At 50.3% G+C, this 22,256-nt stretch overlaps 1 protein-coding gene across 1 annotated transcript in view; it reads left to right on the plus strand.

The window, feature by feature from the left end:
* Positions 1–22,256, plus strand: part of LOC140197817 (ephrin type-B receptor 1-like) — a 68,318-nt gene that overhangs the window by 36,275 nt on the left and 9,787 nt on the right. The window contains exons 4-12 of the mRNA XM_072258282.1: positions 8,168–8,323; positions 9,247–9,579; positions 10,115–10,242; positions 11,055–11,217; positions 13,883–13,982; positions 15,030–15,082; positions 16,110–16,229; positions 18,330–18,577; positions 19,392–19,607. Coding sequence (XP_072114383.1) covers positions 8,168–8,323; positions 9,247–9,579; positions 10,115–10,242; positions 11,055–11,217; positions 13,883–13,982; positions 15,030–15,082; positions 16,110–16,229; positions 18,330–18,577; positions 19,392–19,607 — 1,517 coding nt within the window. The remainder of the gene's footprint in view (positions 1–8,167; positions 8,324–9,246; positions 9,580–10,114; positions 10,243–11,054; positions 11,218–13,882; positions 13,983–15,029; positions 15,083–16,109; positions 16,230–18,329; positions 18,578–19,391; positions 19,608–22,256) is intronic.

Below are 22,256 nucleotides of genomic sequence, written 5' to 3' on the forward strand. Positions count from 1 at the left end.
GGGGTTTGGAGGAGTTAGGGTGCCTGGATGGGGTCGTCGAGAGTTTGGAGGGATTTTTTGTAGGAAGTTGGAGAGATTGGTTGGGTGAAGCGGAGGAGGCCTCTGGAGGAATGTCTTTGAGGGATGCGTGAGACATTTGGAGAGAGTTGGTTTGACAGTGGAGAAGCGGAGGGAAGGAGTTGGATGGACTTGTTGGAGGAGGCTGGGAAGTGAGTCGGGTTGAGAGAGGTGAGAGAACTGGAGGAGTTGGAGGGATTGGGGGAAAGTTGAGGGAATTGATCTGAGGGAAGGGGGAGGGTGCTGCGGGGATTAGTTGGAGGAAAGTGAGGAGGCTTTGGACATGTCAGTCCATGGCTTCCCCTACTGTCAATATGAGGCCACACTCAAGTTGGTGGAGCAATGCCTGGGTAGCTTCCAACCTGATGGCATGAACATTGATTTCTCAAACTTCCAGTAATGCCCCCCCTTACCATTCCCCATCCCTGTTTCCCCCCCTCACCTTTCCTCCTTGCCTGCCCATCACCTCTCTCTGGTGCTCCTCCCCCTTCCATGGTGTTCTGTCCTCTCCTATCAGATTCTCCCTTCTCCAGCCCTTTATCTCTCACCAATTAACTTGCCAGCTCTTTACTTCACTCTCCCCCCCCCTTCTGCTGGTTTCACCTATCACTTGCCACCTTGTTCTCCTTCTGCCCTTTTCCCCCGCCCCCCAACCATCTTCTTGTTCTGACTTCACCTCTTCCTTTCCAGTCCTGATGAAGGGTCTCGGCCCGAAACATCGACTGTTCACTCTTTCCCATAGATACTGCCTGGCCTGCTGAGTTCCTTCAGCATCTTGTGTGTGATGCTCAGGACTTGTGAGGGATCAGTTTCAGGGAAAAGCAAGGGAGTAGGAAAGATTGGTTGGAGGAAGGTGGTGAGTGACAGAAGGTGGAGGGAGTTGGAGTGATTTTTGAGGAAGTTGAGGCAGCCGTTGGAGGGGCTGCTTTGAGGGAAGAGCAAGGTAGTTGGAGGGATTAGTTGTCGGGACTGAAGGAATTGGGAGTTGGAAAGTTGGGGGAGGGAATTGGAGTTAGGGAATTGAGGGATTTATTTGAGCCAGCTGAGAGGGGTATTGGAGGGATTGGTTGGAGCGAGTTGGTTTGAGGGAACTGTGGGAAGGAGTCAAAAGGGATTTGTTTGGAATGTTGTGGAGGACTTTGGAATGATTGATTTAAAGGAAGTGTGAGGAACAGTAATTGGAGCGTTTTGGTTTGAGTGGATGGGGGGAGGAGGGGGACGATGAGGGATTTGGAGCAATTGAAGGTAGGGAGAGAGTTGAGGGAGGTTGATAAGGGTCCGAGGGGAGGGAGTTGAAGGAACTGGTATGAGAGAAGGTGAGGAGGGAACCAGAAGGACTAGCTTGAAGATTGGGGGTGGGGGTGGAATTTCCTCGGTCTGAACTCTATAACAAAAGTGATCTCGGAGATGGGAATGAGTGGGAGGAGAGGGAGATGTCGGTGTGATGAAGAAGAGAAGGAAGGGGTTGCGAGCCACCATTGAGGGTTGGCGGCTGAACCAGGAGTGGCGGGTAAGAATCCGTTGCCTTGGCAGCCAGCCCCCTCACTCGTCTCGCATCACCTCCATTGCCGGTAATCCCAACTGTTGGCAGGTTTCTGGGAAAGACGAGGGGAGCTGGAAGGGAAAGCGGGATGGGTCTTGTTCTGTTTTTCTGTTTCTGAAGTCATCGCCTGTTGTCGGGGATTAGCAGACGGTGACTAGCTGGGTTCGACTAGACGAGAGGCCCAAAGCAGCCACTCTGTCTCTGCTGCACTGACTCAGAGACTGAGCCTGAGGGGCTGGGTTGGACAGACAACTGTGTTTTCTGTTTTCCCTGACTGTTGAGCCACAGGAAGCATTTGTCACATGATCCTACTGGAAGCAAATCTCGGTCGGAAGGTGCGAAAAGGCACAAATAAACTTTCTTGACGTGTGCAGAGGGGCAATGAAAAACTCACCTTGAATTGGAATGGGTTTATTATTGACGGATGTATTGAGATACAGTGAAAAGCTGGTCATACAGATCAGAGCATTACACAGTGGGGAGGCTGGTTTCCATGATGTGCTGATCCACGTACACAACTCCCTGCTGTGTCTTCAAAGTCCAAAGTAAATGTTATTATCATATGTCACCCTACACAACCCTGAGATTCATTTTGCTGCGGGCACACTCAGCAAATCTATAGAATAGTAACTATAACAGGATCAATGAAAGATCAACCAGAGTGCAGAAGACAACAAACTGTGCAAATGCAAATATAAATAAATAGCAGTAAATAATGAGAATGTGAGATAAAGAGACCTTAAAGTGACACAAACATGTGAAGATCTGCAGATACTGGAAATCCAAAGCACTGTGCAGAAGACAACAAACTGTGCAAATGCAAATATAAATAAATAGCAATTAACAACCAGAACATGAGATAATGAGATAAAGAGTCCTTAAAGTGAGATCATTGGCAGTGGAAATATCTCAATGGATGGACAAGTGAGTGTAGTTATCCCCTTTTGTTCAAGAGCCTGATAGTTGATAGTTGGTAACTGTTCTTGAACCTGGTGGTGAGAGTCCTGAGGATCTTGTTCCTTCTACCTGATGGCAGCAGTGAGAAAAAAGCACGGCCTGGGTGTTGGGGATTTCTGATGATGGATGCTGCTTTCCTACAACAGTGTTTCACGTCAGTGTGCTTAGTGGTTGGGAGGGCTTTACAGCCAGAGTAGTTTCATCACCGGTTGAGATGACGTCCTCAGTGTGCAGTTGTTGGTGTTTCTCTTCGGGAGTGCTCACGTTTATATAGGCCCCCCGTTCGCTTGCCTTGGTCCTGATTGGCTACCCCTTTATTTGACCTTTGAATTCCATTGGTTCGCACTTCTTTGGCTCTTAGGGGTTCAGAGATGGCGTCTATTTCAATATGTTTGTGGAGTTATCAGAAGAGAATCATGCTTCTAAAAATTTTCGTGCCTACCTTTGTGCTTGCCAGCGCCGGAACCTCCGCGGTGTCCCAGAGATCAGCGACCATGGATCATGTCTCTGTACCACCAGTTTGTATGCTCTCCCCATGGCGGCATGGGTCTCCTTTTGTATGCTGCGGTCTCCCCTCTCATCTCAAAGGCGTATGGCTTAGTAGGCCACTGGGCACACAGGTGTAACTATGCAGTACGAGCTCGTTGGGCCGGGAGGGGCTGGTACTGTGCTGTATCTCTAAATAAATAAAGATGAACTCGTTACCTCACAATCTCTCTCATTGTACCTTCTGTGTGCCTGCACTCCACTGTCTTTGTGGCTGTGACACTACATTCTGCAATCTGTTATTGTTCTGCCTCAACACACTTGTGTAATGACCTGATCTGTAAGGACAGTATGCAAGACAAGCTCTTCATTGTACCTTAGTACATGTGACATTAATAACCTATTCCGATTCAATTGATAAATTGATTTATCATTTATCATTTAAGAGTTATGTTAATAGTTTTCTGGGCAGTGTCTTTACATGATGGGTGACCCCAGCCGTTACCAATACTCTTCAGAGATTGTCTGCCTGGCGTCAGTGGACACATAACCAGGACTTGTGGTGTGCTCATCGAGCATCCACCACCTGCTCCTGTGGCTTCACATGACCCTGATCGGGGGTGGGAGGGGTGAGGGGGGCTCAGCAGGTGCTGCACCTTGTCCAAGGGTGACCGGCAGGCTAGCAGAGAAAGAGCACCTCACACCTCCTTTGGTGGAGACACATCTTCACCCCAACGCCTAACAGGATCAATTACAATAACCAATTAACCTATTACACTGTGGGGGCCCAGTGCCAACCCAACGTAGCCACTGATTGAGAGGGGATTTCCATGGTTACTGTCTCCTCGTTTTAATCCATACTCCACGAAGAGGAACGGTGGGGGGGAGAGCGTCTTTGTTATGGTGAACTTGCTTGCCCTTCGTGCCTGGCACACCTCTTCGTCTGATGTCTATTCGGGTTATCGATGTCCCAGGAATATTCGCCCTCCATTTTCAATCCTCCGTGCTGAGCGGCCAATCCCAAAGCAAAGGCCCTACTGCTGCAACAGGTCACCGAGAGGTATTAAATAGAAAGGGGCCCTTCAGCCCAGTGACACTGTCCTGACCTTCAGTCAACACCTGCTCACAGTAATCCTATATCTTTTATCCCATATTGCCATTGACACAGATCCTGTAGAGCCAGGGTGGGGGTGAGAAAAGGAAAGAACCTCTGTCATTTTCTCGCTCTCACTCTCTCTCTCTCTCTCTCTCTCTCTCTCGCTCTCTCTCTCGCTCTCTCGCTCTCTCTCTCGCTCTCGCTCGCTCTCATTCTCTCTCTCTCTCGCTCACTCTCGTGCCCACTCCTGTTCTCACTCTTGTTCTCTCTCGTCCTCTCACGCACCCGCTGCCCCTGTCTCTCTTGCTCTCGCCTGCCTTCGCCCCTTCTGTCTCCCCGTCCCCCTCTCTGTCTGTCTCTCACTACACTTAGACAGACACACCACACACAGGGTTGAGGATTGAACCCAGCTCTGTCTGTCTCTATATCTATATCTCTCTCGCGCTCTCTCTATCTCTACACAGAAACACACACACGCATATATACAGGTTTAGGATTGAACCCAGCTCTCTGTCTGTGTCTCTCTTTCCGGGACCTTCTGTCTGTCTCTCACTACACGGACACACAGAACTGAATCCGGGTCTCGGTCTGTCTCTCTTTCTCTGACTCTGTCTCTCACTACACACACACACACACACACACACAGACACACATATACGGGTTGGGGATTGAACCCAGCTCTGGAGCTCTGTGCCACTGAAGAAATTTAAAATGGGACCCCCAGACCCCCCTTTCCATCTCCTTTTGAATTCTGCTATTCTCCTCCTGCTGTTAATGTTAACCGCATTGTGACAGTGGTTGAACTTGCCTCCAATTTGTCCTCGTTGATTTGCCCATTTCTCCCGCCTCGCTCCCTCCCTAAAAGTCCGAGGCCCGTTGCCCAAAACAATTAGTGCTGCTTGCTGGTGAAGAGTGAGGCTGGTGGTGCGGGGGTGGGGGGAGATCCGGGTCTAATTGCTTCACACAGCGAGCTTCAGACTGCTGAACAATAAAAAAGGAGATTTATTCGTCTCGCAGACTTCTGTTCCGACGGATCCCTGTGGAGGGAGCAAGGACTGGTGGTGATGGTGGGGGGGTGGAGTCAGTCAGAGGCCTCCCATCGGTCTGGGGAGCGATGGATGCTGAATTCCTCCTTTTCTCTTGAGTGCGCGTTGCCTTTCCACACTCCCAGACCAAAACTGAGCCGGGAGGATGGAAGGGAAATCTTGTCAGACAGGAGGGGTTGCCAAGGGGCTGTGGGTTGACACTGAAGCCTATGCAGGCCCATTGCTTGTGTGTTGATTCCCCCACACACCCCCTCCCCTTCTACTGCAAGGAAATTGCGTTCCTTCAGCTGGAAGTAAAGATGAAAAGGCCCCAGGCAGTCGAGAGTGATGTGGGTTTTTAGTTCTGCAAGGGGGGGGGGTGAAAGAAAACAGTGTTTCTGTGTCATGTGCCAGACAGCCTTCAGTGCAAGGATGGGGGAGCTTGGAGATTGTGGAAGTTGGAGGGTACTTTTAATGTGCAGATTGAAGGATGGGGGGGTTGAAATGTGAGGGAGGGGAGAGTGAATGGGGAGGGGGAGGATGGTGGGGGATGGGCAGATGAGGGGGTGATTAGGAAGGTGGGAGAGATGGAGGGGAAACTTCGATTTAAGGGTGAGGGAGGAGAGTGAAAAGGGGAGGGTGAGGTAGGTAGGAGCGGGTGAACGGGAAGTTGGGGAGAGATAGAGAAGGCAAGGGGTGAGAAGGGAGAGGTGGAAAGGGGAGAGAGTGAGAGATGGAGGGGAAATTTTTTACAGCCCAGATTTAAGGGCAGAGAAGTGGGGGGGAGAGAGAGAGAGGAGGATGAAAGGGGCGATGGGGAGAGGTGAGGAAAAAGAGAGGGAGAAGGGGAGGGAGACTTCGAGCAGAATGCCCCACTATCTCTCTCACTGCAGCGATGAGGAACCTTTCAGTGTCAGGAGCTGCCTGTTGACACCAAACGTCCCATGACCTGCGGCTGGGAGGGTGGGCGAGGTAGGTGGATGGAATTTTCTTCCGTCCTGTAAGCTAAGATCACACTACCCACATCTAGGCATTATCCGGGGATACGGGGCCATAGCCATACAGAGTAATTGAGTGGAAGGGCAGGAGGTGTCCTCAACAAAGCATAGAAGCCTCCGGAAAGGGGTGAAACTGAGGGACTTGCAGAGTGGCGCAGAAGGTGAAGTTGCAGCTCTAGTGACGGGAGTCCGATACGGAACTCTTGGTGTTATCCATCTGAAGTGTGCACTAAAATAATTCGTGTTTTTAAGATTATTTTAGTCAGAATGCTTTTCATTAATTTACAACACTTTAAGGGAATTTATTATAATTTATTTGAGATCATTTTCAGCTGTGTCAGCTTCTCAGGTACTCAGTGGTATCAGGGAATTTAAGCTGCCAGAACCCTTGGGCAAGGCTTCTGAGGCCTCACTGTTGTTTAGAAATTGGCTTTGCCTTGTGTATGGGCCTCAGCAGTTCACTGAAGACCATATGATGCTTTTCAATCCCAGCTGATATTTTTCCCCAAACCCTTTCTCCCGTAACTTGTAACTACGCTCCCCTCCCCGCCCCCCCCGGACTGATCAGGAACCAATCAACTTACTGCTCGCTACACCGCTAGCGTTCAGGCAGCAATGAGGTTCTTCCATCTCTGTCTGCCTTGGCCATCTTCTCCATTGTGCCCCAGGTGTGGTTCAGGGTCCTCAGTCACACTCAGGTGTAGAGGGATTCTTCATTGCTGTTTCTGTAACAATTTTGTTTTACCAGTCAGAGTTGTTAGCCCTGAGCCTAACCCCTGAACCTGGAGGACCGATGGACCACTCTTAGTCTGGCCTCTAACCTTTGACCTGTTTGGCATGGGTGACCCAAGCAGAAGTCAAAGTTTAAAGCTCTGACTCCAGCCAACAGCGCTCTCCAGGCCATTGAGGCACACAAGCCTCCAAGCCCTACGACAAGGTTATGGTCCTCTTAGAGAAGGAGCTTATCAACCTCTGCCTTAAATACGCTGTATGACATCAGTTTCCACAGACTCTCCGCAGAACTTTGCTGAACTGTTCTACATTCTGATTCTCTGGTCCTGTACTTGGAGTTCTGAAAAGGGTTTTGGGGGGGCGGGGGGTGCAGGAAGGAATCTTATTGAAACCTAATGCAGGGGTCCCCAACCCTTTTAATGCTATGGACCAATACCATTAAGGAAGTGGCCCGTTGACCCCAGGTTGGAAACCCCTGGTTAAGCCCAGTTAGAGTGGAAATGGAGAGGGTGTCACCATCAGTGGGAGAGTTTAGGATCCAAGGGCACGGCCTCAGAATAAAGGAACATCCATTTGCAGCAGAGATGAGGGATTTCTTTCGCTAGAGGGTGGTGAATCTGTGGAATTCATTGACACAGACGGCTGTGGAGGCCAAGTCATTGGGTATATTTATTAATTGAGATACAGCGCAGAATAGGACCTACCGGCCTTCTGAGCCACGCCGCCCAGCGTCCCCTGATTTAATCCTAGCCTAGTCACTGGACAAGTTACAATGAACCGTAACTTACCAACTGGTATGTCTTTGGACTGTGGGAGGAAATTGGAGCACCCAGAGGAAACCCACGCAGTGACAGGGAGAACGTACAAACTCCTTACAGGCAGTGGCAGAAATTGAACCCGGGTCACCGGTACTGTAAAGCGTCGTGCTAACCACTACACTACCGTGCCGTCGCCAAGGCAGAGATTGACGGGTTGCTGATTGGTAAGGGGGTTTCAGGGTTACAAGGAGAAGGCAGGAAAATGGGGTTGAAAAGAAACAGCCATGGGTTGGGTGACCGAACAGACTCGATGAGCCTGTCGGCCTGATTCTGTTCCTGAATCCAATGGTCTGATAATGATTCCCTAAAACAACTTGGGTTATTGGAGCTGTATTAACTGTGTTGGACACTTGCAAATTGTCCTCTTACTGAGACAGTGAAGGAGAACTTTCTAGATTCTGAATGATTTAACTCTTGCTTCTTTTTTTTTCTCCCTCCCCCACCTTTTCTTCCAGCTTGTCCTTCAGGCAGGTTCAAGGGCAACCAAGGCGCAGACTCGTGCAGCCTCTGTCCGCGGAATAGCCAGGCCACTGGCCAGGGTGCCACCTTCTGCACTTGCCTGCGGGGGCACTACCGAGCCCAGAACGAGCAGCCCGAGATGCCGTGCAGCAGTAAGTCTCCCTCGATCCTCGAAGCCGAGGGCCCGAAACCAGGCTGGAATTCAAAATTGTGAGAAGGAATCTTGAAGAAATGTATTAACTTCTGGAATTGTTAGGGGAGATAGGGGCAGGAAGGTTGTTTCCACTGGTAAGTGAGAGTGGAACTAGTGTTCGCAGTCGTAAGATTCGGAGGAATAGATTTAAGAGGGAGCTCAGGAGAAATTGCTTTCCCCAGAGAGTAATGAATCTGTGGAATTCTTTGCCAGGGAAATAGTAGAGGCTAACTCAATAAATAAAGACAAGACGGAGTTAGATGGATTTCCTCATAGCAGAGGAATTGAGGGTTATGGGGAACAGCAGGCAGGCGGAGCTGAATCCGCAGCCAGATCCACTCTGATTCTGTTGAATGACCAACTCCTGCTCCTGTTTATGTTTTTATGGAGGGAGGGAGGGAATGAGAGAGAATGCCATGAACTCTTGTCTCTAGGGATTGTGAGTGAAAGTGTGGATGTCTTGAGCTCTTGTCCCTAGGGATTGTAGGTTTTTGCAAATAAAATGGTGTGAGGCGTTTAATGTTGAAGGAAAGCTGTAATGACTCATTTATTGTAATCAAAACACTGAGCACAAAGTGTGTTAACTGAACTTCACGTAATTACGTCATCACGTCAGACCAGCCCCTGAACGTCGGTGATTGTGAATTATGTCTGTTTCCACCAATGACATGAGCTTACAGGGTAACTGAGGTACAGATGGGAAATGGGGAGAGCAGTTGGCTCGGAGCTCGTCTCTGCAAGGCAGTCTTGCCAAGGAGAGAATGGGGTAGAAATGATCCCATGAGCTTTGTGTTTGGGGAGGGTTGTAGTCAAGCGTGTTGCTGTTGGTTACGGTGCACACTTCCTTGCTTTTACCTATTGCTCCTCCTTGTGCTTGTCCAGCCATCCCAACGAGGCCGCGGGACGTGCTGTCGACGGTGAACGACACCGTGGTCAAGCTGACGTGGAGTGAGCCGCTGGACACGGGCGGGAGGAATGACCTGACTTACGGGGTGCTGTGCCGCCAGTTACAGGAGGGGGCTCCACCCACCCCGTGCGCCGACGACGTCAGCTTCTCCCCCAGCCAGAGCGGGTTCAAGCAGCGGTGGGTGGTAGTCACTGGGCTCTGGCCCCACACCAGCTACGCCTTCGAGGTGCAGGCATTCAACGGGGTGTCTAGCCGGAGTGGGTACCCGCCGCACTCTACCACCATCAACGTCACCACCAGTCAGGATGGTGAGTATGCTGGGAATGGGGTGGAGGGGGATAGTTTCTTGGTATACACAGGATGGGGGTTCTTTATTGACCGGTCTTCATATTAGTTTACTCTTTCACCCGCTCTGTTCCTAGTCTGTGTCTCTCTCACCCACTGTGTGTGTGTGTGTGTGTGTGTGTGTGTGTCCGTGTCCCCCTCTCATCTCTCCCCCACCCCCTCAGTCTCTCTGCCTGTCACCCTCTCTGTCTCTCTTCCCCACTATTGTGTGTGTGTGTCTCCCCTTCCTCTCATTCTCCTTCTCCCCTTTGCCCCATTCACTTTCTCCCCCCATTCTCTCCCCATCCCTTTTCACTCCCCATCTCTCTCTTTCTCCCCCCCCCTTTTCTCTCTATCGCCACCCCCCTCCCCATACCCATTCTCTGCACCACCCCTTCACTCTTACAAAGGGCTTCACATGGTGGGACCTTGTTTTGGAGGGTTGGTCCAGTTTGCCCTGGGCAGTCAGATCTGTGAGCCGGACTGTGGTGTGACAGTGGCATCCGCTTCCCCCCACAGACCACCCGCTGGCCATCAACAAGATTGAGCAGACTACTGTGACCAAGAACAGCATCACCCTGCACTGGCCCGTCCCCTCCGATCTCCACGCACACGTCCTCGGCTATGAGGTCAAGTACTACGAGAAGGTACGTGTTCTCTGTGTTCCGAAGGTGGCTCTGGGTGTCAGCGGTTTCGTGTGAGGGGGAAGGAGGAGTAAGGGATTTAGGGGAGGAATGGAGGGACAGAGTTAGGGTGAGTAAGATCGAGGGGGTGTTGAAGGAAGTGTGGAGTTGAAGGGTGGAGAGGAGGAGAAGGGAGGGTAAGAAGGAGAGGGGAGAGGGAAGGAGAGAAAGTTAAAGAGACAGAAGAGGAAGGAGGGAAGTTAAGGGGGGGAAAGTAGTGGAAGATAGCAGGGGAGAGTAAGGTAGGCAGGAGCATAGGGAGGGTCAGAGAGAGTGGGTGAAAATGGAAGGGAAGAAGGGAAAAGGAGAGAAAGGGGGAGGAGCAGAGGGGAGGTGGAGGGAGAGGGATAGGGAGCAGGGTGGGCCGAGAGGAAGGACATTCCAAGACTGAGAAGGTTTTGTTTGGGGATCAGATCCTGGCCTTTGTGGCAGGCTGTCTAGTTCCACACTGCTACTCCTGGTACTGCATGGAGTACCATGCTGTCTGATGGGCTGTGAAATACTAAAAGGAGCCCCTTCTGTCCTCGCTTTCCTGGGTGTGTGTTTTTGTGAAGCATGGGGGATTCCTGGGTCCCCTGACTAACCTCACCCACAGATGGGTTTGACTTCCATGGGTGGAGCACAAGATGGCTACCGTCTTCCCCAACAATGCACCAGAGCCTCCATGTTCTGTGGACCCTATAGGAGGCAGTGGAGAGGGGCAACAGGGATACAGGATGACCGTTTTGACACCCTAGCTCGCGAATCTGACCCTGTTACTCCCTGTCCTTCCACAGGAGAAGAATGAATCCAGTGCCTCCCACGTCAATAGCTCCACCAACTTCCTGGCAATAGATGGACTGAGGAGCGGGGTTGTCTACGTGGTACAGGTCCGGGCAAGGACAGAAGCAGGCTACGGGAGGTTCAGCAGAAAGAAAAGCTTCTTGACCCTGGGCACAGGTACAGGAAAGCCTCAGGCTTGAGTCCAGTATAGGCCCCTAGCTCCTCATCCTCCCTCTTTTGGTATTCTCTTGGGAGTTTCCCTAGGGCCTCCAGGAATTAAATATTTATTTTTAAATCAGGTAAAATTGCATGGACGTTGAGAACATGCGCTTTTCATTGCTTTGGTCAGTTGTAAATATACCAGGGAAGTTAGGTCGGGGGAAAGATAGGTCAAGTGGAATATATTGTGATGTGAACATTTATGATGAGGTACAGGGACAATAGAAAACCTTGTAACAGCATGCAGGCACATAGTTACAGACGTAAATTTCACATAAAATCCTACAAGACAATTTAAAAAAAACTGTAAAGCAAAATAATTTAAAAACACGCGCACACAATCAGAGACCATGGGAGTGGTCCATAGTGTTCTATTGCCAAGGTAGGGTTAGGGTTGTGCAGGGCAGTTCAGCAACCAGATGGCTGTAGGAACATCGCTGTTGCTGAAGCCGGTGGTGTGAGACCTCCTGCCTGATGGCAGCAGCGAGAAGCGAGCCTGACCCAGATGGTATGGATTTCTGATGATGGACGCCGCTGCCTTCTGTAGATGCTGTCAGTGATGGGGAGGGCTCGCGCACCTGTGGGCTGGAATTGCTGTACCGGGCCATTCTGTGACAGGTCAGGGAAGAAGTTTGGTGTATGCCAAATCTACTTAAGCTTTTGAGAAAGTAGAGGAGCTGGAGTGACTTTTTCCACAATTACATCTACACTCAGTGGCCATTTTATTAGATAGCTTCTGTACCTCATAAAGTGTACGTTCATGGTCTTATTTATTTATGGAGATACTGTGTGGAAAAGGCTCTTCGAGCTGCTCCGCCCTGCAGTCCCCCTATTTAACCCTAGCCTCATCACAGGACAATTTACAATGACCAATTAACCTACTAACTGGTATGTCTTTGGACTGTGGGAGGAAACCGGAGCACCTGGAGGAAACCCACGCAGTCACGTGCAAACTCCTTACAGGCAGCGGCAGGAATTGAACCCGGGTCACCGGTACTGTAAAGTGTTGTGCTCACCGCTACGCTACCACGCCATCTTCTGCTGTTGCTGCTGCACCCACTTCAAAGTTTGATGCGTTGTGCGCTCAGAGATGCTTTTTTGCACACCGCTGTTGTAACGTGTGGTTATTTAAGTTATTGTCGCCTTTCTGTCAGCTTGAACCAGTCTGGCCATTCTCCTCTGACCTCTCTCATTAACAAGGCATTTTCGCCCACAGAACTGTCGCTCACTGGATTATTTTTCTGTGCCATTCTCTGTAAACTCTAGAGTAGGGGTTCCCAACCTTTTTTATGCCATGGAGCCTTGCCATTAACCAAGGGGTGTGTGGACCCCATGTTGGGAACCCCTGTTTTAGAGACTCTGTGTGAAAATCCCGGAGAAAACAGCTTCTAAGATACTCACACCACCCCATCTGGCACCAACAATCCATTCCATAGTGAAAGTAACTTAGATCACATTTCTTCCGCATTCTGATGTTTGGTCTGGATAACAACTGAACCTCTTGACCATGTCTGCATGCTTTTATGCATTGAGTTGCTCCCACGTGATTGGCTGATTGGATATTTCCATTAACGAGCAGGTGCACAGGTGTACCTAATAAAATGGCCACTGAGTGTATGTGATGGTCCCAGGACAGGCCATCGGAAAGGTTCATTCTCAAGTATTAGAATAGTTAGAGTATTATTCGTTCAGGCTGTGGGATCTTACCATGAACTACAGGGCTCCTGTGTTTACCCGCGATAGCTTTGGTTAGCCCTTTGAGCCGCGTTGCCCCACAACCCCCGACTACCCTGATCTAACCCTAATCTAATTCTGACAATTTGCAACGACCAGTTAACCTACCAGGTACATTGTTGGACTGTGGGAGGATACTGGAGCTCCTGGAGAAAATCGATGCATTCCATGGGGAGGATGTACAGAGACTCCTTACAGAATGACGCTGGAATTGAACTCTGAACTCCAACGCTCCGAGCTATAATAGTCACGCGAACTGCTACGCTACCATTGTACCCTTCTTTGGTAGCGTAGTGGTGAGCACAATGCTTTACTGTACTGGCGACCCAGGTTCAATTCCTGTCGCTGCCTGTAAGAAGTTTGTACGTTCTCCCCATGACAGCATGGGTTTCCTCCGGGTGCTTCAGTTTCCTCCCACAGTCCAACAACGTACTGGTTGGTAGGTTGATTGGTGGTTGTAAATTGTCCCATGATTGTTGTTGTTGTTCCTCTCTGCGTCTTGTGGCGCATCGGGCGGCAAGCTTGCCGTTTCTTTAGCACGTTATCTGTTCTTTACGAGGCCGAGTTGCTAGCTCGATGCTGAACCCAGCACGAGTGTGCAAAGAGCCGGCCGGGTTCAAACCCGGGACCTCTCGCCTCGAAGTCCAGTGCGGCCGTGGCTGCCACTGCACCACCGGCCGGTGATGTCCGGTGATTAGGCTAGGATTAAATCAGGGCATTGCTGGGTGATGCGGCTCAGAAGGCCAGAAGGGCCTATTCTACACTATATCTCAATAAAGTAAAATTAAACTGATCACTCCGTTTGCCAACCTCCCCAACCCTCGGAACCCTCAACCGTCCGACCTGTCCGGAGATCAGCCGGTGCTGAGCCCCTGGTCTTGTTTTGCAGAGACCTCCAGTCGCCGGGAAGAGCTGTTCCTCATTACCAGTTCTGCCTCTGCCATCTTTGTCCTGCTGGTGCTTGCCGTGGTGGCCGTGGTCTGTTTCAGGTACAGTCAGGTGCAGGGGCTCCCCTGGCATTCGACCACACCCGGAGGGGAAACCCACCCATCCCATCCGAGAGTGACGGCCGGCTGACCAGAGTGGCTGAGGGAGGGGGGCTGGACTTTGCGAGTGTTTTTAAATGTGGGGTGGTTTCGGCAAAGAAGCTGCAGAGTGAACCCATGTCTGACTGTAGGGAGGAATCAGGAACCAGTGGCCGGAGCGAGCTGGAGGAGGGTCATGGAGTTGCACTGCATGGAAATGGCCATTTGGTCCACAAATCCATACTGACCCATGGGTACCTACCTATGGTAACTCTATCTCCTGGCAAACGGCCTGTAGGTATCCATCCCTGGGTGATTCAAGAGCTCGTCTAGACTCTTCTTAAACATCATCGGTGTCTCTGTTTCCACCACTCTCTCTGTCAGTGTGGTACTCACCCCTCTGAGTGAGAAAAGTCCCCGTCTGACCCCCTCTATATCTCTACCACCCCAACCCAAAATCCATGTACTCTAATTTTAACTATCGCTGATACAGGGGTAAAGTTTCTTGCAGACTAACCCCAGTCTATACTCCTGGTAAATTTAATGCCTTGATCCTCCACTCCAGTGCGAACAGACTGAGATTTCCGTGGTTCCTCACGGGATGGAAGGTTGCTTGGCCTATTGAATCTATGCTGGCTCACAGGCCAATCCCATTCTTGCCACTCATTTTCCTTCTTGATCTGTGCGGCCACCCACCCATGCCATTTACTGCAGGGCACACATACGGTGCCAGAGATCAGGATGGAACCCACGTCCCTGTAGCAGGGAGGCAGTGGCTCTATGCACTGTGAAGATCCCAGTACTTTTGTGTTGGTATTAAGGTTACCTCTGGGGGACAGCATTGAAGCAGCTACCAGCCCCATCTGCATGTGTGTCCCGTCACCTGCATCACACTCACCTATCACTCTTTCCCCTCCCCCCCAACCCCCTGCCTGCCACCCCTCAGTGGCCTGTGTTCCAAGCTCTGAAAGTTTATCCTCTCCAAACCTTCAACCTCTCCTCTCCCAACAGAAAGCAACGGAAGCGGGACCCAAATTACTCAGAGAAGATGCCCTCGACAGCTGGTAAGAACATCGAGATTTCAGAGCTTCTGGGAGGGGTGGGATGTGGATAGGAAAGGGTGGGAAGAAGCCTCTTAGCAGTGAGATCTGTGGGCTACTCTCCAAATGGGTACCATTTACCTGCTGTGGCCCTGTGACTGGCCATACTCATTCCCAGCAAACTGCACTGGAGTGGGTGTCTAGATCGGTGTTCTTGATCCTGGGGGGTCTCTTGGCCGAGATCTCTTGTTGGGCTTCTAGATCAGGAGTGTTGATTTGGATGCTCTAGATCAAGGTACTTGGTCTTGGTGGGGGGGGGAGTTGATTAAAGATTGTGAGTTCAGTGTTCTAGATAGACCTTCCTTGGGCTGGGGTTCTAGATCGGTGCCCTTGGATTGGAAGAGTGGTATCATTGGATTGGTGTCCCTTGGCTTGGTGGTTCTAGATTGGGACTTGGGTTCGAAGACTAGTATCTTTTGGTTGGATGTTCCTTGGGTTGGTGGTTCTAGATTGGGGCCCTGGGAGATTTGGTATCTTTGGGTTATCCCAAAGGGTTAGGTATTCTAGATTGATGTCCTTTGGGTTGGTGGTTCTAGATCAAAGCCTATGTTTTAGAGTATCGGTACCTGTGAGTTGGGATTCCAAGTCAAGATGGATGGGTTGGAGTCTTGGTATGGGAGATCTGAATCCAGGCTCTTTTGGAGATGGGAATTCTAGAATAAAGCTTTTGTGCTGGGACTTGTCTAGAGTGAAGCTCTTGGATCAGAGATCATGGGCTAAAGCCCTTACTGTGCTCTGGGGTCTTGTTTAGACAACCTCTTGAACTGGAGTCGGACTAGACTGAAACCCAGGGCCAGAGGGAGAAGTGAGCCCTTTGCAGCCATTGACCATGTCATGAGGTGGACAAGGGTTCCTATCCTCAGTGGGACCCATTGATGAAAGCCTCCCCTCATTGGCTGGAAGGGGGTGCAGTAAACCAATCAAATGGAGGAGCAGCGCATGCCACTCAGTGACCTGTCTCCTGGTAACTTCTCCCTTCATTCCACATCAGCTCCGGGCATCAAGGTTTACATTGACCCCTTCACCTATGAGGATCCCAACGAGGCTGTCCGTGAATTTGCCAAGGAGATCGACGTGTCCTACGTGAAGATCGAAGAAGTCATAGGCGCTGGTGAGTGAAGACCGCTCTGTGCCAGTGGCTTGATCCGCGTCGGTGTCAGGTGGGCGGATTCTCTTGTGTGCATGTTTGTGTCTACGAATGAACAGAGTCATCAGGCACTTGCTTATTTTTATATATGTCAATTAAATACTTTATTCCTTATGCACATCTAGAATATAAAACCGTACCACACGGGAGCAGGCCATTCAGCCCACAATGTTGTGCTGAACCAGCTAAAAAGTAAATCAAAACCACCCAAATGCTAATCCCTTCTCCCTACACCATGTCCATATCCCTCCATCTTCCTCACATCCATGTGCCTATCCAAACGTCTCTTAAAAACCTCTAATGTATTTGCCTCTACCACCATACCAGGCAGCGCGTTCCAGCCATCCACCACTCTCTGAGTAAAAAAAAAACTTGCCCCTCACATCCCCCTTTGAACCTAACTCTTCCTAGCTTCAATGCATGCCCTCTGGTATTTGATATTTCTACCCTGGGAAACAGATGCTCTCTGTCTACTCTATCTATGCCTCTCATAATCTTGTAAACCTCTATCAGATCCCCCTCAGCCTCAGGCACTCCAGAGACAGCAACTCAAGTTTATTCAGCCTCTTGTGACTGCACATGCCCTCTAAACTGGGTAGCATCCTGGGTAAACTCTTCTGCACCCTCTTCAAAGTCTCAACATCCCTCCTATAGTGGGAGGGAGGGAACATCGACTCAGACCATGAGAGGCCTGCATCAGGCATTTTCATGCCTTACAAAGCGCATATTGGAAGTCTGTATCCTCGCACAGACACTAGAGCAATGTGTGATTAAGTGCCTTGCTCAAGGGCACAAACACGCTGCCACAGCTGAGGCTCGAACTAGCGGCCTTGAGGTAACTAGATGAACGCCTTAACCACTTGGCCACGTGCCCAACATATAGTGGGGAAACCAGAACTGTACGTAATACTCCAGATGTGGCCAAACCAGAGTTTTGTAACTCTGTTTTATCGTTGTTTATCAGAGGTAGATAAAACTTTGCTATCCCTTGCTTCAGTGAATCACTGCCATCATTGTTGCACTCATGAGGTGTTTGAGGGACAGCGTCCAGTCTCTCGGTGTTCAGTGGTAACAGGACCCGAGGCTGCGATTCTTTCCCCATTATGCATCCCTCAGCATGCACCTCCACACCCTGGAATGTGCCAGTCGGCAACGTTCTCTGACTGACATCTCCTTACACTGGACTGGCCAATGTGGGTCTATCAGCGAGCTGTTGATCTTTTGGCAGCGGCGGCTAATGCTCACTGTGTGCCCCTGGGAACAGCACATAGGTCAGAGATTCCTCTGCTCAGGATGAACCGAGACAAGGTTCTTTATTTTCTGGAGTACAGTGAATTCAGGTACGTTGGGACCAGTACGTTTCGGCCCAATTAAGAGGCTGTCCCAATTAGCCAAAGTTTCATGGAAATAGTTGAAAAGGTATATAAAGGACAAACTACCATTTAACTTGGTAACAAATTTTTCATATTTCCTAATTTGTTGAAGTAGTGAAATGGGTTCATTTGAAATCCTGGCTGTTACTGGCATCTCCAAACCTGAATGCTTGAAACTACAGTGTGTAAAACAGTTCTGAGTTGTCTTACTGCTTATTTCTCGTCAGTTATCTGTGCCTAAAGTCAATCGCTCCTCATGTGATGAGCTTTTCGATCCTGGAATGTTACCCCTCAACCTCCTTCACTCCTGCGAAAACAGCCAGAGCCTAACCTACCCAAGCCCTCCAGTCCAGGCGTTGTCCTTTCCTGCAACTTCTCTTGCCCTTGCTAAACAGTGTGTTCCGACCAGGACTGTGTCCAAGCAGTTGATTGGTCAATAGGCAAGTGGAAGGTGGGCCTGGGGGCCTGGATATGATCAGTTGCATTCTGAGGCACGCTGTCAAGGAATGTCATGATAGGTTGGAGAGCTCGCTCCCTGTCTCCCTCCTGAGTGAATATTAGAAAGTGGGGCTACAGGGGGAGAGAGAGCTATGGGAGAAGTAGTGGAGCTCGTATGGAGAGGTAGCAGGGGGTGTGAGGGGCCAAGTGGCTTCGTTGCGAGGTGGGAGTTTGACCAGTCTCGTCATTGCAGGCGAGTTCGGAGAGGTGTGCCGAGGCCGCCTGAAAGTTCCAAGCAAGAGAGAGATCTACGTGGCAATCAAGACGTTGAAAGGCGGCTACACGGACAAGCAGAGGCGGGACTTCTTGAGCGAGGCGAGCATCATGGGCCAGTTCGACCACCCCAACATCATCCACCTGGAGGGCGTGGTGACCAACAGCTGCCCGGTGATGATCATCACGGAGTTTATGGAGAATGGCGCACTCGATTCCTTCCTACGGGTGAGTTGGCCAGTCCCTGCACCGTCAGGCTGAGCGGGACCTGGTGGCCAACTGTGGCCGATCCAGAGTTGGGAACCTCGGTCTGGAGGTGGAGGGCTAGTGCAGTCTGGGCTCCTGCTTGTGCAGTTCTGTGTCTACCCTCACCTGGTAAAACAGAAAGACTCGTAAGAGCTCCATCCCAAACCAAGCAACCTCATCTAAACGTAATCATCCACCAGGCTCAAGGCTGGGGTGTGGGAGCAGTATAAACTGTTGACCAGAGACAGAGCTGTTCTGTTTCATGTCTGGAGATAGCCAGGGTTTTCTTATAGACAGGATCTGGTGTGGTTCACATCTGCTGGTATCCAGGTGTTTGATGTAAGTCGGATCTTGTGTGAGGATCGCATCTGTAGATATCTAGTGCACGCTGGGTCTTGTGTGAGTGAGTTGCAGGATCGAAGGTGGGTCTTGAACTGGCCACCCTGGGATATTGGGTGTGCGTACCCACCCATCTGTAACCCGAGGCCTGGTCCTGTTCTGTAACATCTGTAAATATCCAGATGTTCTATGGTACAGAGTCTTGTGTGTGGTTATTAATTGCTTCTTGTAGACTGGGCCTTGTGTCTAGTCCTTGTCTGCAGGTATACAGATGTTCTATGTAGACAGGATCATGCTTATGGATCACATCCGTAGATATCCAGATGTTCAGTGTAGGCTGGGGCATGCGTGTGATTTATGCGTATGATTAATGAGCCGTGTTCCCACTTGTAGCTTGAGCCCTGGTCTTGTTTTGTAACGTGTTTCTATGCCTGTTTCTCCCCCCCCCCCCCCACAGCTGAACGACGGGCAATTTACCCCCATCCAGCTGGTGGGCATGCTGCGGGGAATCGCCTCGGGAATGAAATACCTGTCAGACATGAGTTACGTGCACCGAGACCTGGCTGCCCGCAACATTCTGGTTAACAGCAACTTGGTGTGTAAGGTGTCTGACTTCGGCCTGTCCCGCTTCCTGGAGGAGAACTCCTCGGACCCGACCTACACCAGCTCCCTGGTAAGGCTCTTGTTCCCCGTCCCAGTATCCCTGTGGTCTACTTCCCCTCCCGTTACCCTTACTGACTTCTCCCCACCATCCCGACTCCCATCTTACCTCTCAAACCGTAACTGCTTCAGTTCATCTCCTCTCCCTCCTCCCTCCCTCCCCATCTCGCCTCTCCTCCAGACTCTCCCATCCCCGCCCCTGTACCTCCTGCCATTCACCCCCTTTCCTCCCTGTCACATTTCCTCGCGTCTCCACCCTTCTCCCTATTCTCCATCTCACCACCCTACTGTCTCCCCTCCCCCGACCATTGACCTCTCTGCCTCTTGTGGGACTTTGCTGGTGTGTCAGGTAATGTTAAGAGTGTTACCAAAGTGAGCAACCCCCCCCCAGCCCTGATTTTCAAATTGTACCCCAATGGCCGGATGAGGGGACAGAACGTTGCCTTTCAAAGTCTGCTGACAACCCAACTCTGAGTGGGATTGTGATTTGTGAGGAAGCAGGTCTATCTCAAGTTTATCGTCAGGTGCACAAGTACAATGGAGAACGTGCTTGCAGCAGCATCACAAACCCCCTACAGATAGCACAGAACATAATCTATATACAATTTATGCATGACTTAAGCAAGGGAGTGGGGGGGGGATAGTAAAAAATTATCAGTAGAACAAGGAGCTGTGACAAAAGCAGATTTGGAAAGAAGTCTGTGGCAGTGCCAGAGGCCCATGTGTTCTGTTGCTAAGGTAGGGTTAGGGTTGTGCAGCTCACTCAAGAACCTGATAAAAGTAGCTGTTTTCTGAGCCTAGTGGTGTGGGACTTCAGGCTTCTGTACCTCCTGCCTGAGAAGTTGTGGGAATCTTTGGAAGGTGCCACCTTCTTGGGGCAGTGCCTCCTGTAGGTGCAGTCAGTAGTGGGGAGGGTTGTGCCCGTGGTGGACCTGGCCGTGTCCACTCCTCTCTACGGCCTCTTGGCTTCCTGTGCATTGGATTTGATACAACTGGTCAGATATGTCCCACAGTACATCTGTAGAAGTTTGTCACAGTGTAGTGGGTGACTTGCCAAATGTTCTTAAGCTTCTAAGAAACTAGACGCACTGACGTTGCTTCATTATGACTGAAGTACCGTGCAAAAGTCTTGGGCATTTGTATATATAGCTAGGGTGCCTAAGACCTTTGCACAGTACTGTATTTGACAATGTAGAGTGGAGAGCGAGTTTGTAACTCTGGTATATGTCAGGAATGGTGAGGGTGGGGTGGAAGGCGAGAGGGGTGTGAGACAGGTGGCAGAGGAGTGCCAGAGACAGCTGGGGTGGCGCGGTGATGCAGGCACACCCAGACCTGAGGTACTAGGCAAGGTCATTTGATTCCAAACAATTGGTTTGTTATGAATAAGCTCTTCTCTGGTTTCCAGTCGGATATAGGTATCAATTATAACTTGTTTCGATGACAAACTCTGCCACCTTCAGGATGTAGCCTGGGCATGTCTAGGCCGGTGGTATTTATACACCCAGCTTAAGTTACTGCTCTCCCACCTTGTTCACAGTTGAATACTCTGTCACTTGGGTTTCCTTATGGGTTTGTGGATGATATGAATCCCGTATTACTTCAGGATCCTGGCGATCCTTCCAGAAACCATGGAAATATTGGGAAAGCAGGCGGTAGTGACGGGTTTCTCCTCTTGTTATGTTTCCTGGTTTCTCTGTCAGCCCTTTTGATTTCCTTCACCTTGTAGCCATTCTGTTGGAACATCGTGTATCGTCTTATTTCCTCAGGGAGACTCTCTGGCTCCAAAATAGTTTTCGCACAGTTAAACAAAGTAGTAAGAAAATAGCAAGCTCAGGTCACATCTTAGGTGGGTCAAAGATGACCTGGGACTCAGGCTGGCTAGCCTTTACAGGATTCCCTGTGAATGTGGAGCAGCGTACGTCAGCCAGATGAGATGCACAGTGGAAACTGGCATCGAGGAGCACAGGAGGTGTATCTGTTTGGGTTACCCAGAGAAATCAGCGGTAGCAGAACACTGAATTCGCAATGGCCATAGGGTTGACTTTGACGGCACAGAACTACTGTGCCGGGCCAGTGGCTTTTGGGACCATCTGGTGAAGGAAGCCATTGAAATAATACAAGATGAAAGGAATTTCCACAAAGACAAAGGTCTCGTTCTAAGTAAGAACTGGAATTCAATTGTAAGCAAGGTGGGAGAGCAGAAACCTGATTGGTTAGTGCTCATCCAATCAGGAGGGATGGACTATGGGGGTATAAATACCACTGGGCTAGTCATGCCCATACTTCTATATGTTGGGCCTAAGACAGGTTGTTCAAGATGTTAGTGCCTTGGAATTTGGATTTCCTGCTGAGGGTGTTGAATCTTCGATCTCTTCCCTGGAGAATTGTGGGGGCTAGGCGGGTGGAAGTGGCTGCAGGTGAGGGGTGATTAATGTTTGGAAGATTAGAGGAGAGAGAGCGACTGGGAGCTGACACCGAAGACAAAGCCTTGGGCAGGTGAGCCGAGTGGCCTACTCCTGCTCTTATTACCTCATGTCTTAGACAAGCTGCCTGAGTGGGCAGATATGTGGCAGATACAGTTTAAGGTGGAGATTACCACTTTGTTAGGGAGACAGAATGGCAGTTTATTATGGCATGAGGATGGTTTAGGAAACCTGGTGCT

Source organism: Mobula birostris, chromosome 5 (assembly GCF_030028105.1).
Source record: "Mobula birostris isolate sMobBir1 chromosome 5, sMobBir1.hap1, whole genome shotgun sequence".
In the NCBI taxonomy this organism is placed as follows: Eukaryota; Metazoa; Chordata; class Chondrichthyes; order Myliobatiformes; family Myliobatidae; genus Mobula; species Mobula birostris.